At 40.6% G+C, this 15,783-nt stretch overlaps 1 protein-coding gene across 2 annotated transcripts; it reads right to left on the bottom strand.

The window, feature by feature from the left end:
* Positions 1 to 583: 583 nt before the first annotated feature.
* On the bottom strand, positions 584 to 5,214 carry LOC133739083 (uncharacterized membrane protein At4g09580-like). 2 transcript variants are annotated; one of them, XM_062166799.1, is made up of 5 exons: positions 4,722 to 5,214; positions 4,377 to 4,647; positions 4,121 to 4,291; positions 918 to 1,060; positions 584 to 802 (listed from the first exon to the last, which is right to left on the bottom strand). In XM_062166799.1, exons 1-4 carry the CDS (start codon positions 4,988 to 4,990, stop codon positions 929 to 931), a joined length of 843 nt encoding a protein of 280 aa, XP_062022783.1. In that variant the 5' UTR covers positions 4,991 to 5,214; the 3' UTR covers positions 584 to 802; positions 918 to 928. The 2 variants fall into 2 exon arrangements, with proteins under 2 accessions (XP_062022783.1, XP_062022782.1); XM_062166798.1 differs by having other exon boundaries at positions 584 to 1,060.
* Between the last annotated feature and the right edge of the window lie 10,569 nt (positions 5,215 to 15,783).

Raw genomic sequence — 15,783 nt, 5'->3', positions numbered from 1 at the left:
ACAAAGCTTCCGTATTTTTATTTTGATGTTTGATTTTAACTTCATACTTTATAATCCATAATTATTTGTATGAATGTTTATGTAATAAATTAGAAATATTATTAACGGAGATTGGGGCAGATACAGGAACCTAATCTCCAATGGGGATGGGGACGGAGAATTCCCAGTTTCTTATTACAGAGATTGGGCCGGGTAAGGAGATGGTGAATGAATTAATTTAATCCCCTTACCCAACCCTTCCCATGCCATCCCTACAATTGAGTGAGACAGACTACTAAAAACAACGAGAAAATAAACAGAAACGTAGAGAACTTGGAGAAGTGGTAGTCTATGTAATGGGTTCTGCTGCATTTGATTGTCGTTTTTTCAACCTTTTATCGAAGACTGAGCTTGTGTAACATACGCGATTGAGCGATGTAGCCTTGGTTCTCATCTCTGCTAGGAGGTTCTGATGTAAGTTCTTTTTTTTTTTTTTTTTTTTGCTTTTACTTCTCAGGTCAACGGGTATAGTGTATAAAAATAGTGTGTATCTAATAAATAGGAGGGAGTGTATAAAATTTCTCCAAAATAAAAGAATTAGGAATAAAAAGCAAAAAGGCAACCGAATAAAATGTAGAATAGTTTACCTCCAACATAAGCCTAGCAGATTCTTTGAGATTTGCTATATAATTGTAAGAACATTTTACAGAGCTTATCATCGTGACACGCGTAAAGCAATGTGAAGTCCATACACATTTTACACATCTTTCCAAGCATCATTTTAACTCTGTAACATACCTAGTAAAGAATGCTTTCAAGTAGCCTACATTGACAAACAGACACTCCCTTTAGATACTGAAAATAAAACTTGAATAAATATAACATATGGCTATAACATCAGAATAGTTTTGGATGGAATCATGAAATTGAGTCCTTACCAACAGAACTTTCATTCATAGATTCGCTTTCTCTTCAAAAGTGTTGGAAATATAATCACTGAACCAATAAGGAAAAGCACAAATAATGTTTTAAAATCGTAGAGGTCCTTGACTGACTTGAGATCCCCAAGAGCAAGGCCAGCCTGAAAAAATAACCAAAACCAGCAGCTATCAGTTACTGAAATGAAAATAATGCACAGAAACCTGTCATGCATTGAGTAGTTAGACCCACTTCTTTTTGGACTCCACTTAGAAGCACATATGAAGATATTAAGAATTATCAATAGTGAAGTGTGGAACTTTACCCCTCAAAATACATCAGTAGTAGTTTCTTTATAAGTTTTCTTTAAATAGACTAGCTTTTTTCAGGTTGAAAACCAAAAGCTTCAGCATGAATCCATGATAATCCCAACAAAGTTACTAGTATCAAGTTCAAGATAATTTCGCGAGAGTTAGCTACCACAGCATTTCTCAAATGGATAGATCACACTCAGCAAACATTCCTCAAATAACTATACAGCAGCCTTACTAACAATAAATAGGATAAACAGGTTTGCAATTCACCATAAATTCTTGGAAATACTTGACACATTGCTTCCATTAAGATTCATACAATTGAAAATGGGAGAAATTTGAACAATAAGAAGTCTAGAACTTATTGCGGACGTCCGCAGTTTTTCTTAGGTACGGATTTCCAGTTTTTACCCACTTTTCGATCATATTTTCACATCTTAACCGTTCAGTTTTTAGGTCCTAATGTATAAATCATCTCTACAAATTTTCAGCCAAATTGATGATCGTTAAGGCATTCAAAACTGCAATTGACCATTATAAACACGAACGGTTCCGGTTCGACAGATTCGGTTCGTTCGCGTAAATTGCAGTTTTGAATACCTTAACGATCATCAATTTGGCTGAAATTTTGTAGAGATGATCTATACATTAGGACCTAAAAACTGAACGGTTAAGATGTGAAAATATGATCGAAAAGTTGGTCAAATATGGAAATCCGTACCTTTTTACTTAGGTGCGGATATCCGCACCTGAGCAAGGTTATATATATATATATTTTTTGGCTACATATGTTGGTGACATTCTTAGATATTTAATTTGGCCTAATGTTATTAGGAACCAACTATCCTAGTTGTTCTAGAATTATATTTGATGAACGAATAAAAGTTCTCCATTGCTGAATCTTGAATACCTCTCCTCTAATTGTTCTTGCTGTCTCCATAGACTATCTAATATCTCATACTTATTCTTCCGTTTATTCTGTTCCGCCTTCTATAAACCATAACCTTTCTGTTCTATCCTTTAGTTTCATAAGGCCTGATCTTACTACCAATTGGTTCTATATCACACAATTCAAACGGGGCATGATGTGAGGGAACTCCAGTAGACACATGGTGCAAAGAGAGAACAAAACCAGAGGCTTTACTAGAATCCTTTAGTCAACCAGGATAGGTGGTGAATAGTGGCTTAATGCCTCGATCAGTCGATCTGCCACAGCTGGCTACAGGCTAACTTAGCTAGCTGTTGGCTTAAGACCAATAAATTATAAATAGGCTGTTTATATCTGGACCCTAGGAGTAATGGCACATGATGTGGGGAAAATGCAGTATACACATAGTTCAAAGAGAGAACAAAACCAAAAGCTTTTCTAGAATCGCCAGTCAACCACGATAAGTGGTGAATAATGGCTCAGTGCCCGGATCTGAAGCGCTGGTTACAGGACCTTGCTAGCTGTTGGCTGGATAATATAGGCCTTATTTATATCTGCAGCCTATGAGTAATAGGCCTTGATGTGAGGGAACTCCAGTAGATACGTAGTGGAAACAGATGATAAAACCAGAAGTTTTTCTAGAATTGCTGGTCAACCACGATAGGTGGTGAATAGTGGCTCAGTGCCTCAATCTGCCCAGGCTGGCTACAGGCTACCTCAGTTAGCTGCTGGCTGAAGACCAATATATGATAAATAGGCTAGGTGACTTAACTCTTTTCATCTCACATATTCATTTAGAAACAACTAAAGAGTAAAGCGTCAAACAGAAAACCTCAAGTATTCCTGAAATAATTAGAGTATATTAGATATTGGGCAACCCGGTAATATACTTGTGGTGCCTGCATAATAAATAAGAATACCTTGAGCAGACCAAGGAGTAAAATGACAAGTACTCTAATCATCTAAAGCTGATTAGATAATACAGCCAAGAAAACTAAGTTGCTCAAACTATGGGTTTTAATTACCCCGTTTCGTTTTCTCCTACAAATTCCTGGTCATGGATTAGTGGGTGTACTCTATTGTCTTGCAGAAAGTTGAGATATTGGTGATCATCAATGACTCCAGACTTTAGCATGTAATTATAAATTTGTCTGAACAAAGATGATTATTATTATTCAGATAGATGGCTATGTAAACCATATTTCAAAATTTCTCCATGATCAAATTACAAGGACTGTAACCATAACTGACCAAGGTAAGGTGTGATTGCATAGCGTCACAACTTATTATAATATATTTGAGGTTAAACGGTACTGAAACCTGACTATATGTATTCTTATATATTCCTCACTACACTTACCAAACCTAAGGGGGTGTTACCCAAGAATAAAAGCCACAAAAAGAAGATAAAAACATGTAAAGAAGACATGGGATGTAGAAAAGAAGAATTTAGTAGGTGCCCTTCATTTCCTTTTAATGACCATTTCCCAATAAGATATCTTATATATTGTGGTCTTTTGAGTAAATATCATTTAATACATGAGCTCATCAGCTGTGAAGTAATGTACTCAGAGTTCCGAATTATAGGTGATCATGGTCCAAAACATTAGGCATGCAAAAGAATTCATCACCATCAGTTCTTTCCAGACTATATGTTTAGCTACAGTCATAATGGGATTGAAGAAACCATTTGATTGACTAAAATCACAATTACCATCTTATGAAAATGGCTCGACTCCAACCATTGAAAGGTTGAGATGAAAATTAGTATATTAACACCACGGGTGATGAATATGGACTTAGTGGGATTACTAAATAGTGAGCACTCACCTAATGACACAAGTAATGTTATACCACTTATCCTTTGAAAGACTCCAAAAAGCAGCAGAAAAATAGAACAATCAAAGTAGGAGACAACGAAAAATAGTAGGATGAGTAAAGTTGCAAAGAAAAATCAATGAATTAGCGAGAAGGGACTTACTCTGACTGTGATATAAGAGGCTGGAATAAGACCAATCAAAGTTGCAAGAAAGAAAATGTGAAAGGGTATGTCAACAATGGGAGATGCCAAGTTGATGAAAAGGTTTGGCAATGTTGGAGTTATCCTCAGGAAAAGCATATAGTTGAGCAGCTTTTCCCTGCGCTTTGCGATCTGAATGCATACGAATGAATGTTAAGAGGAGAGGATGCGGAAGCCACAAGTATCCGAATCAAAAACCAGTAAGAAATGGATGTACCTCTGCCTGAAAGAATCTCAATTTTTCGGGCCACAACCAACTGACTAAAGGCCTGCCAATTAACTTGGACAAAAAGAAGCAGGAAGAAGCTCCAGCTGTGGCGTTGAAGACAACCAAGAGAAGGCCCCTGAAAACCCCGAAAAGAGCTCCGGCCAGCAATGACATGAATATCGTTCCGGGAATCATGAAAGTCTGCATGAAGATGTATGTGGAACAGTAACCCAGAATGAATTGAGCTGGATAATCGTTTGCATAGGTGCCAAGATGATCTCTGGAGAAGAAGAAGAAAAGTATAAGAGAGAGTTTGGGAATTGGGTATAATTGGGGTATAATTGGGGAACGTACTTGAGCAAGCGAAGATCGGCAATGGTGCGTGGAAGCTTGAGTTTACCGTAATCGGCGGCGGGCATGGTCAAGTAGACACAGAAAAGGCCGGAGGAGAATATGAAGAAGACGGAGAGAGCAGCGGCGACCTCCCAGCGGGAGAGGGGCAAGCGCTCCGACTTGGGCTTCTTGCCGGTGGACCAATCATCGTCCTGCTGGTCGTCCTCCGCCGCCACCTTGGCATTCTCTTCATCCCTGAGCCCCACCAGATTTCTCGGAGCCGCCATCATTACGAAGAAACAACTTCAATGACCAGATACATACATAACATAACAGAACAGAACAGAGATCCTCCTCGAGTGAGACCCACGTCGATGTCGATTACATACCAACTCAGATCCGATTGCTTTCCAGGATATGAGAGACAGATGCAAAGATATGTCAAGCAAGTAAAAAGTTCGAAAAAGGGGCAACCAGGAAAGTAACAGATCGATAGAGGATGGATTTTTATTTTTTATTTTTTATTTTTATGACATACCGCCTCAACTTATTATATTTGGGACAAGAATTTCAATACAAGTTTTTAAGTTATTCCAAACTTTGATTTCTTTTTTTCTTTTCTTTTTAATTCTACAATATACTAATACACTAAGGCCACGTTTGCTTCATCGGATAAGGAGGGTGGATAGGAACATTTCTAATCTGAGTCATCTGACTAATCATGTTTGGTAGTTGGGAAAACTAGCAACCAAATTTTTCAAATTTTATCAAGTGTGGATTACCAATCCAGTTAGAAAGGTGTGATTTAATTTATCCAACTAGAAAAGTCTCCAAATCTCAAGCTTCAACCCCGATAGAATGAACCTCTGCCCTGCCTCCAATTCCTCCAATTGTCATCAAAGCCTCTCACAATCTTCCTCTATGTTCATCTTCTTCTATTTTCGTTCTTTTCTAATAGTTCTCCACGGATTTCTCCAGTCTCCGGTCATGGTTAGGCAGTGGCGAACTATGGATGCTAAGTGCAATGACGACCATTTTCTCCGAGCAGAGAGAGAGAGAGAGAGAGAGAGAGAGAGAGAGAGAGTGTGTGTGTGTGTGTGTGTGTGGGGAGGGGGGGGGGGTTCTTTTGAATTAAGCAAGACTAGGCCAAAATTAACTCAATACCTTGATGTTAAAGAGAGAACCTTGTGCGTGATTCAGATATCAAGTGAGGCTTGACAGCGTGAAGATGGTGTGGGAGCTAGAAACATACTGCGGTGAAAGAATTTGGGGATTTTTGAATTCGGGTTTTCTGGAAGACGAGCTTGAAGGGGGATTTTGGGAGAAAAGGGACTAAGAGCTAGGTTTTGTGCTTAGAGGCTTGGAGGCTTGAAGAGTTGAGGCTTTTTAATGTTTCTCAGCTTTCTGGGTTGTTGCTTGATGATAATTTCAGTTCCTGATCTCTCGTTTTATAGGCTCAATTGGAGGGGTATTATGGTGGCTCAAGCCCTTTGGTTTTCTGGGTAAGATGCTTCTCCTTTAGCTCATGCAGGATTTCTGCCTTAAAATCTGGGAGATCAGAGCTTTCTTGAGGGATGGAGTCTTGGAAAGAGGAGAAGATCGTTGCAACAGTGAGCAAAGGTCGCAGCAGAGACAACTGCGGTGGCACAAAACCTTGAACGAGGCAGAAGGGGAAGCTAGGGGGTTGTGAGCTCATCGTTCAAGGGGGGAGAGGACATCCGCCTATCAGTCGGAAGGTAATCCTTGCTAACTGACAGGAGGGATCGATATTCCTCTTGGATATTTGGGTCGAGTAGCGTGTTTGGCAGCTGCGGGGAAAGGAAAGGAAGCTAGAAGAAAGACCGGGAAGGCTTGACTATCTTATTTCTTTTGGGTTTGGGCTTTTCTTTAGGCTTTGAGTTTTTAGGGAAAAAGGTTGATCCAAACCTCATTTTCACCAATTCGCTATTGATTTAAATTACCGGGCTTGGATCTCGAGCCCAAGATCGAGACCACCGATGACGTTAAACCAATAGACGAGCATTATATGTTTCCGTAACCTTCCACACCATACCCACTTCTGCAAGCCCCAGAAATGCGTGGATGTGGCTTGGGTCCACATCTAGGGTGTGTTTGCTTGGCGGGTTAAAGTCGAGAGATGGGTATAAAATTCTATAGTTTTACAGAATTTTATACAAATTGCGTGTTTATGCTAAAATATTTCGCGACGACATATTTATTTGTCGTGTGATTTTTCGGGTACCAACATTAGCCCCCTTGATTATGTGGGCTGCTTGAAGCATGAAATGGGCCGCATAATCAAAATGAGGAAAAATCAGCCCAACCTACAATTTCTAAGGTGAGTCAGCATGAGAGGCCTGCTCTTTTCTTTTCTTTTCTTTCTTCTTCTTTTGAACAATAACGTGTAAAGGCTCCACAGTTTCGCCTCCTCTTCCCGCTTAAGGAGTGTTGAACTCTTCGCGTCCTGCTTGACACTTTGAGCTCGCGTTCTTCAAAGATTCCAGAGATTTTTGAACCCACTGAGCTTTCGGATTCGAGATATTCATTTCCCCTCTTTCGAAACCCTAAAATTCTTCTCTTTGTCTTCTTTTTCTTCCTTCAGCGTGTAACCGTTGCATTCCTCCTCCTACTACGGGGAATCATGATTCTTTTTCTGTTGTAGGGATCCATCTTACACCTCTTCCAATTCGTGGATTTGATTGCATGATCCTTTTCATCTAAGGTAATCTCGAATCCATGGGACTGTTGAACTGGGTAAAATTTTTGTTGAATGGCTTATGCATGCAGATGGGTTATGGATGTCTTGTGATGGCTTGAATTAATTTCGGTATTGAATCGATCTTCACTTTTGCTGCAGCTTGTGTTCAATTCCTCCTTGCGTTTATTGGCTCTGTTTTTTTTTTTTTTTTTTTTTTTTTTTTTTTTTTTTTTTTGTGATTGCTGCTTATTTATGCCCAGCCTTCCTCTAACGTGACCTTGGATTGACCTCACTTGAGCTTTTTTATTTTGCCATCTGATCCTATCAACTTGATGAGCTGTGATTTTGTTTCATGGGTAGTGATGCAACGCAGCAGAAGGCTTCACAATTGACTTAAAACAGCAATTTATCTTTCCCCCTTTTTTTGTGTGTTGCGTTTGGTTGCATAGCGTCTCACCTTTACCGGAATTACCGCAGCTGAATATCTCATAGGAAGATTCATGGTCCGCTTGCGTTACTAACCCTCTTGTTTTCTTTCTTGGATTTAGTTTCCTTAAGATCACCGCAGCTAACTCTCTCTGTAAATACATATGTATAAGTATATCGTGCCTGTGAAGCTTGTATTATAAAAAACAGGTGTGTGGTTTTGGCTTGAATGTTTATGTGTGTCAAACATTGCTTGAGATTGCTAGATAAGTGCATATGTGCCTGGAGTTTTTTTTTTTGAAAACACAGTTCCTCTATCATTCATCTCTCCTTGTTTTTGTTTAGTCACATCAGTCGACCAAACCCTTCTTTCTGTTTTTTTTTTTTTGTGTTGCTTGCATATATTTGTATGCGCGCATCATGTGTCTGAGGTTGATACTATGAAGGGAAAAAGGTATTTGCGGCTTTACCTTGGGATAGGCATGTTTATGCTTGGAGCTGATCAAGAATATCACTCTATTGTCTGTTCGTTTTGTCTTCTTCTTCTTTTCTCTTGCATGGGCTAGCTTATTAGGATACATCCGTTTTGAGCAAGGCATGAATATGTCACATTTTGGCTTGGCTTGTGTATTGCTTGGCTGCCATCTTTCTTTTTGCATTTCGATTTGTTTCCTGCTTTAGATGTTCCCATTCTATTTTTTTTTTTATTGGGGGGAGTAGTTGCATGCATCGGTGTGCGGGGTTGTGTTTGCTTGGTTGTTATAATTTGCTTGAAAGCGATGCACCGATGATGAATTTACCACGATATATTACAGTGATGTGACATATTTTGGCATGGTGTTGCATGTTTCGTTAGTGTATGATTATGCTTGGCATTCTGCCTGCTTGTTGGTGTCGGATAGGGGTTGCCATGTATTAGAAAACCAATTGCCATTGCTCACAGGTGTTACACTTTATTTTGCAGGAAGGCTTTCTTTTGTTTGCAATGGCTCAAGCGTCTGAATCTTCTCAACCTGTCGAACTTCGTGATCGCCACTTCTCTCTGGAGGATGGTCTAGTTCCTACTTCCACCGCGAGGAATTGTGAAGGTAGCCCAGAGGAGGTATCTCGTGAATTTTCTGGGCACTTTGTTTCTCCCAAATTCATATCCAGGTTGCTCATTGAGAGGGGAGAGTACCCTGCAGTGCCTATATGTTTCCGTTATCCTGCGAGGACCACTGCGGGTTGGCCGGAATGGGTCAGCTTTGAGGTACAACAGGAAGTGTTTGAAGAGGCCCTTATTAGTGCTGGAGTGAAGATTTCACTGTTTATTTCTGGCTTTTTGTGAGGTTTACAAAGATGACATTTACCTTCTCCATGTGGTACGAAGATGGAGCCCTAAGACTCACACGTTCATCTGTTCTTGGGGGGAATTTACTCCTTCTCTGGAAGATGTCTGCAATATTATGAGAATCCTGATCATTGGAGATGGTAATCCCTTCAGGATAGAGCTGAATAAGGCGCAGAAGAAGAAGTTGCAGATTCTGGAAAATGGTGCTCATGACTTTAAAGAAGTGTTCCGTTTTTGTAACTGGGTGAGACACTTTTGGGGCTCGACGGATGGAGGCAAGTTTAGGCATGGTGCAGGCTTTGAATCTGGCTGCCGGGTGGAGGCCATGTTTGCTTACTGGTTGAGCAGGTTCATCTTTGCGGATTTTCCCTATGAGAACGTGCAGCAACGAGTCTTCCTATTGGCCATTATGCTAGCAGCCGGTACTTGTTTCCCTCTTGCTCTTCTCTTCCTTGGTCATCTATATAGGAAGCTTGATCAGATTTCAAAGGATGACAAAGAAGGTGCGGGGCAGTATGGCATTGACTCTTTAGTATCTAGCTTCTTCCTTCAAGTGTTTGTATGGAGAGATTCGAAGGTTCGGCTGTGGAACCTGTAACTCCTGAGTCCCTTCATCAACTTGAGGGAAGTAAAAGAGACTTCAATCTAGTAGGATTCCCGTTGTGTTATAGATGGTTCAGAAGGAAGGCCAAGAAGGGTGCATTTAGGTCTGCTGTTTTGGATGACATTAGGCAGTTCAATTTCAGGCCATATTTTACTGCTCATGGCTTCCAGGCATTTCCTTTCTTTTATCCAGAGGGTAATTCATCACCGTTCTTGGAATCGGTTGAGTTGCTTCTTGCCACTAGCGCGCAGTCCATAATAGCATGTGGCGATTTCTTTGACCCTGTGATGGAGAAGTATTCCCCTCATAGAGTTAAGAGGCAGTTTGGCATCGACCAGGATGTGCCATCGCATCTATCTTACGGTGGACATCTTGGGGACTGCATCATGGGTTTCACTCGGATAGATGGTATTTCTTGTAGAGGTATGCTCTCAGATAGCTCGGGAAGAAGGACTGTGTTGGCTCCCCTACATCAACGTTCTTGAGGTTTTGGGAGTTGCAGCGGTGCGAGTTCAGGAGGTTTATTCAGACTAGTGGGACTAGGTTGTGTCCGAAAGCCAATAGTGAGAACAAGAGACTACTTCGCAGTAGCACTGTCATGGGTGTCATGTCTAGACTTAACCTTCCATATACTGAGGTATACTCGAATGGCATAGAACATATGGTTGGTCATCTTAAAGGTGGGGATGATTTAGAGGTGGACTTAACAAGAACAGAGGAGGGTGACAAGTGTGCAACAAAAGGCAAAGTCAGGCCTTCCGAGAATAGAGAAGAAAGTAAAAAAAAAGTTTACCGCTTCAAACCTAAGGTGGCAAAGGATCGCATCCCTCCTCCAGTAGTCAAAAGTGCCTTTGGTGTTAGAGTGATACTGCCGTCGAGTTTAGCTGATGGAAAAGGGAAGAAAAGGAAAGCCGCTTCTTGCTCAAGACCTAGTGGAGCTACTAAGCAAAAGGTTACAGTTGATGCCTCACCTGCTGTCCGCAGGCGGAGCTCTCGCGTTGCTAACATGAGTTTTTCTAAACCTAAACCGTCGTCTAAGGGTGCTGCTCATGTTGATCTTAGTGACGCGCCAAGTGACGACATCGAAGGTAGCCCCCTTAGTGATAATGTCAGTACACATGAGGAGAATGAATCTGATACTTATGAGGGAGAGACCTGCGATGACAGTAGTTAGGTATCCTTTTCTGGCACGATCTTCTTCTTCTTCTATTTTTTTGGCTGCATGACGTGCAATTTACTTGGTGTTTTCCTTTCCTAATAGGCGGAATCCCTTGGAGATGAGGATGATCGGGTGAGTTTATATGCTTGGGAATTCTGTGTAATTTTGTGTGAGGATACTTGCTTCTTTGCATGTTGCATGTTGCTACATGACCTTGGTATTTGCTCTTGGTGTGGTGTCTATGCTTGAATAATAACTTGTTGCTTTGGAGGGTAATCCAACCATAGCTTTAATGGAAGAGGATAGCTACGGTGATAACTAAGTATGCAACCAAACTTAGGCCTCTGTACTCTTGCATGAGTTATTATTTTTTGTTTGTGTAGAGGTTGAGTTGTTGCCTCGCAGGGAGCTCATGCTGCTGTCTCGATGGAGAATCACGAGCATAATGTTAGTGGGATACGTGACCAAGGCTTTCTGCATGTTTTCTCTTCTTCTTCTTCTCTGTTTTTTTTTTGGTAAACATTTCCCTTGAAAGTGCCTTGTTAGGTGGCTGGTGCTAGTGCTCTAATGAAGGAATCTGCTGTAAATGTCTGTCCTTGTGCAGATAATCGTAACAAGCAGGTGAGCAAAGTTGTGAGTTGGTATAGCATTATTTGGTGTTGACTGCAGTGAGTTTAGTATTGCATTTTTTTTTGACATTCTGCTTGTATGTGATTTGTTAGGACATCGGTATAAATGATTTGGTGAAAGAACTGCTGTCGACGATAGTCTTTGTGAGGATGACCATAATGAGCGGATACGTAGTGTTCTAAATTGTTATTGCACTACTTGGCACTGACTGTGGTGCCTTTAGCCCCCATGATTATGTGGAGTATGGGAAGAGATAGACAGTGGAGTATGGGAAGAGATAAACAGAGTCCACATAATCAAGTTTTGCTGCGCGTTTCTTGTGAATCTTTCACTTTTTTTTTTGTAGGGTGGATCATTTTTGTTGATAGTTGAGGGACATCATTTTAGCCCCATCTCCCTGAGACAGCACTGGGGGACGAAGGCGTTACTGCTGCAATCTTGGTTAGTATAGGGGTTCCGTTGTGCATTGCCTCCGCTTGTTCTCTCGCTCTTTGACACTGAGGATCGCTTGAGTATCACTATTGATGATATTGCGCTCCCATTGAGCCGTATCCGATCTTCATTTGAGGGTGGGAAAGTTCCTTCAGTTCATGGTTCCACTCACTAAGTTTGCTGAAAGGTATGGTGGAGGCAGCTTCTCTAGCTTGTTTTAGAAGGAAAGAGCGCCCGTCAAAAACAAAAATTGATTGAGGAGTTTGGTTATGTATTACATAGCATGGAGATTGATGAGCAATTCGAACAGAAGATTAGACTATGCTTTGGTGTTTTCAAATCAATCCCTTGCTTGAGATTCATTGTTCGACTAAAACTTCTGGTTAGCCTCTATAAGTACACTTGCTTGTATCCATCTATTGCATTGAATAATTAGGATTCTTTTTGTTAATTGCATATGGCATGACTCATGAGGTGGTCTCAATATCTTTCCATGAGCTGGTTTGTGACTAGTTGCTTGACTTCATTCTACTCATGACTTGATTGCAAGAACCATGATATTTTGCAATAGTATGTAGTTCTAACAGTGACTTGTAGACGTGAATTCTAGGATTGTATAAATGAATGTTTAGAGTATGAAAATGCCTTTTGCTTAATATTTAGCATATGAGCATAGATCTTTGCTTGCCTAATTCACTGCATAGACACTCTATTTAAGAGCAATTTTGTAATTTTGTTGTGGGTGGCAATTGAAGACAAAACACAGCAAGTGTAGGGTAATATTTGTGGAAAACTGCGGAAAAAGGTTCTGAGATTGAGTTAAAACTCTTAAATTTTGGAGTTTGGACATGGATTTGGTAAAGTTTAAGCTGGGTTATGATGATAAATATGTATGTGTTCACCACCGCAGTAAACATAGTAAAAAACCTTGGTTCAAGGAAAGGTTTAAATGTCAATTTTGGGTTTGAGTTGATATGGTATGCTGTTGAAAAACATTGTGTCTAAAGGATTGAATTTGTGGATCTCATATTTTATTACTTGAAGTTGTGACTTCTCCATGGTAGAGGACATAATTAAGTCATTGAAAATGGCAAATGCCATGCATGAACTTGACTACTGGTAAGTGTACTAGCATGACTACAAGGATAAGACTCTAGTATAATATAGAATTTGTGTATAGGGGTTTTGTTCGGTGCGGTAGTAAAATTTTGGGTATAATACTAATTATTATGGTTTGATAAGACCTGCAATAATGATCTTGGTTTGGCATCATGCCTTATTTGGTATAGAGTTGAGTGTTGTGATCAATCTTAAGGTTTAGGTTCTTGACTCCAACGATCGACGACGTCCATTCAAACACGGAATCAAGTCGAGAATCTTGAAGAGCTTCTCAGCGACCTCTGGCTGATGCTGATGGCCTCGGCGACGGTCAAGTAGAAAAGCTGAATTGCGTTTTTACTAGGTGAGTCAAGACTTTTTGTCCAATACTGTTTGAAACTGACGGTAATGGTCTAACAGATCATCCAATGGCTGAGATCTCTTAGTCGCTTAGGGGCAACCAGATCTCTTGACACCACATCAGGTGACCCCCCACCTGGGTGGGTACAGTGGCGGAACTTGAAACTTCTCTTTGAGGGGGCCAAAAAATTTGATACATTTTTTTTTTCCAATTGAAATTTACTATAAAATTCAAATACAAACAAATATTGAATAACATGCAATAATATTATCCTTTAAATGCACTCATTAATTTATATTTTATAGAATTCTATAAGATGCATTATAGTTATCTGTTTACTGCAATAATTAATGTTAAAAAATTTAATTTGAGGGGGGCCATAATTATAAATTTTAGTCAAATAACTTTTAATTATGATAAAAATACAAGCCTACCAATAAAATAATTTCATTTTCCAAAATAATTTTTGGGAGGGGGGGGGGGGAGCCAGGGCCCACTCCGGCCCCCAAATAGTTCCGCCATTAGGTGGGTAGGAGTGAGCTGGAGGAATCTTTAGATGCTAGGCGGTCAGTTGCAAGGTGCCCCAACGTCGTCGTTTTGTACGAGTACTTCTGGCTCGAGGACGAGGACACGTGTTGGCTCATAGGCTAGTGTTGTGCTCAAGAGGAAACCTTCCTTATAAACTAAGCTTCTAATCCTTCTATATAAACTGAAGCCCTAAGTTTCTATAAACTATATCCCTAAGTTTCCAAACCCATCAAAACCCTAGCTCGTTTTCTTTCCAGAAACAATTCTATCCATAAACAAATCTTTCCGAAACCAAGAAAAGCAAGAGAAGATCGAGAAACATGCAGAAAGAATTTCCGATGGAGGAGAGCAGAGGCAATCAACTTCCTGGCCAGAGGTTCTGCCCCATGGAAGATGAACTAGTTCTCTTCTACCTCAAGCCCATGTTGAGCGGACAGATCGTGCCCGGCAGAAACCGCGTGGTGTTCGACTGTGACCTCTACGGTCACCTAGAACCTTGGGAGATATGGGAGGCCTTCAAGACCAAAAGACCACACGACTTGAGGCTCAACAAGGACATTTACTTCTTCACCCAACACAAGAAGGAAGATGAGTTCCACAGCCAAGCGCGTACGCCGGAATGTTGGAAGTGGCACCTGGAAGGGCGACGACTCCGACAAGCCAGTACGATCTGTTGAAACAGGTCGTGTTGTTGGCTTGAAGAAAAGATATACTTACAAGAATGATGACTCGGTTCACAACGGCTGTTGGATCTTGTATGAGTTCTACCTTGATCAATCACTCAGAGACAATAAACAAAAGCTGGAAGACTATGTTCTATGTCTACTACGAAAGAATGGTGAACCCAAAACCAAGATCGAAAAGAAAAGAAAGCAACGTGAAGAGAAAGAGGTTCTTGAAAACAATTATGCATTTGATGATGGAGAAAAATCGAAAAGGGAGCAAGAAGAGTTGCTTGAGCCACAAGCGAAGCGGCAACGAACGGTGCCATCCATTGGTAATGCACCATTAACAATGCCATCAGAAGATGATGCTGCATTCGCAGCTGAACTAGAAGAGTCATTGGAATGCTTTGAAGATGATAATGCACCCTCAGAAGCTCGAGCAATTGGCTTTGAAGGTGGGGAAAATGGTGGACTCCAACAATTAGCAGCCGAGGTGCAATCAGGCCCTTCATTTGTAGACGATCATGGAATATTTAATCCGCTACCGGAGGAAGACTTTTCCCTTGGCGGAAATGTTAGAAGAAATGGGTATGGTGGACATGGAAGAACTAGTTCTTATTAATGGTAAGAGTATTAATATAGATGTGGCAGCTGAAGAAAACGTGGAAAACAGCACCCTTCTCTCTGCTCCCACATCATCCATGTCTGCGGCCTATGATGGTTGCAATGATATGCCATATTTATCCTCGGAAAATGGTTGCATTGATCGATCTGGAAGCAATAATGTTTGTGGAGGATCGATTGGCTTTCAGGATGGTGCGTACTGGGTTGAGTCTTTGGTGGAGGTCTCAAGTACTTTTGAGCAACAAAAGATAGCTGATGAAGATTGTTCAAATTGGTTGGAGTCAATCAATTTTAGTCCTGAGGAGAACAACTTCCTTTTCAGTGAAATGCAATTGGCATGAAAATTGCCTAGCTGTTTAAGATTAATTGACAACAATGTCAGTAAATTTTGTTTTAATTTGTTGTATGTATGAACGCGTGGTACTATTTCCTTTGGCCGGGGTTTTATCCCAATTGGATTTTACCCGGAAAAGGTTTTAACGAGGCCACATATATTTGCGTTCTCTCACTTTTGTAAGAAAGTCTAGT

The sequence above is a fragment of the Rosa rugosa genome, chromosome 3, assembly GCF_958449725.1.
Source record: "Rosa rugosa chromosome 3, drRosRugo1.1, whole genome shotgun sequence".
Lineage (NCBI taxonomy): Eukaryota > Viridiplantae > Streptophyta > Magnoliopsida > Rosales > Rosaceae > Rosa > Rosa rugosa.
The sequence above is the reverse complement of the archived record's forward strand: the minus strand, read 5'-3'. Positions and strand labels throughout refer to the sequence as shown.

Excerpts from the sequence above, each read along its gene's own strand:
- LOC133739083 (XM_062166798.1), bottom strand. The coding sequence starts at position 4,990 with ATGATGGCGGCTCCGAGAAATCTGGTGGGGCTCAGGGATGAAGAGAAT. Across the intron at positions 4,648-4,721 it reads GCCGATCTTCGCTTGCTCAA|AGATCATCTTGGCACCTATG; the intron begins GTACGTTCCCCA and ends CTTCTTCTCCAG. Across the intron at positions 1,061-4,120 it reads CCTCTTATATCACAGTCAGA|GCTGGCCTTGCTCTTGGGGA; the intron begins GTAAGTCCCTTC and ends TTATTTTTTCAG.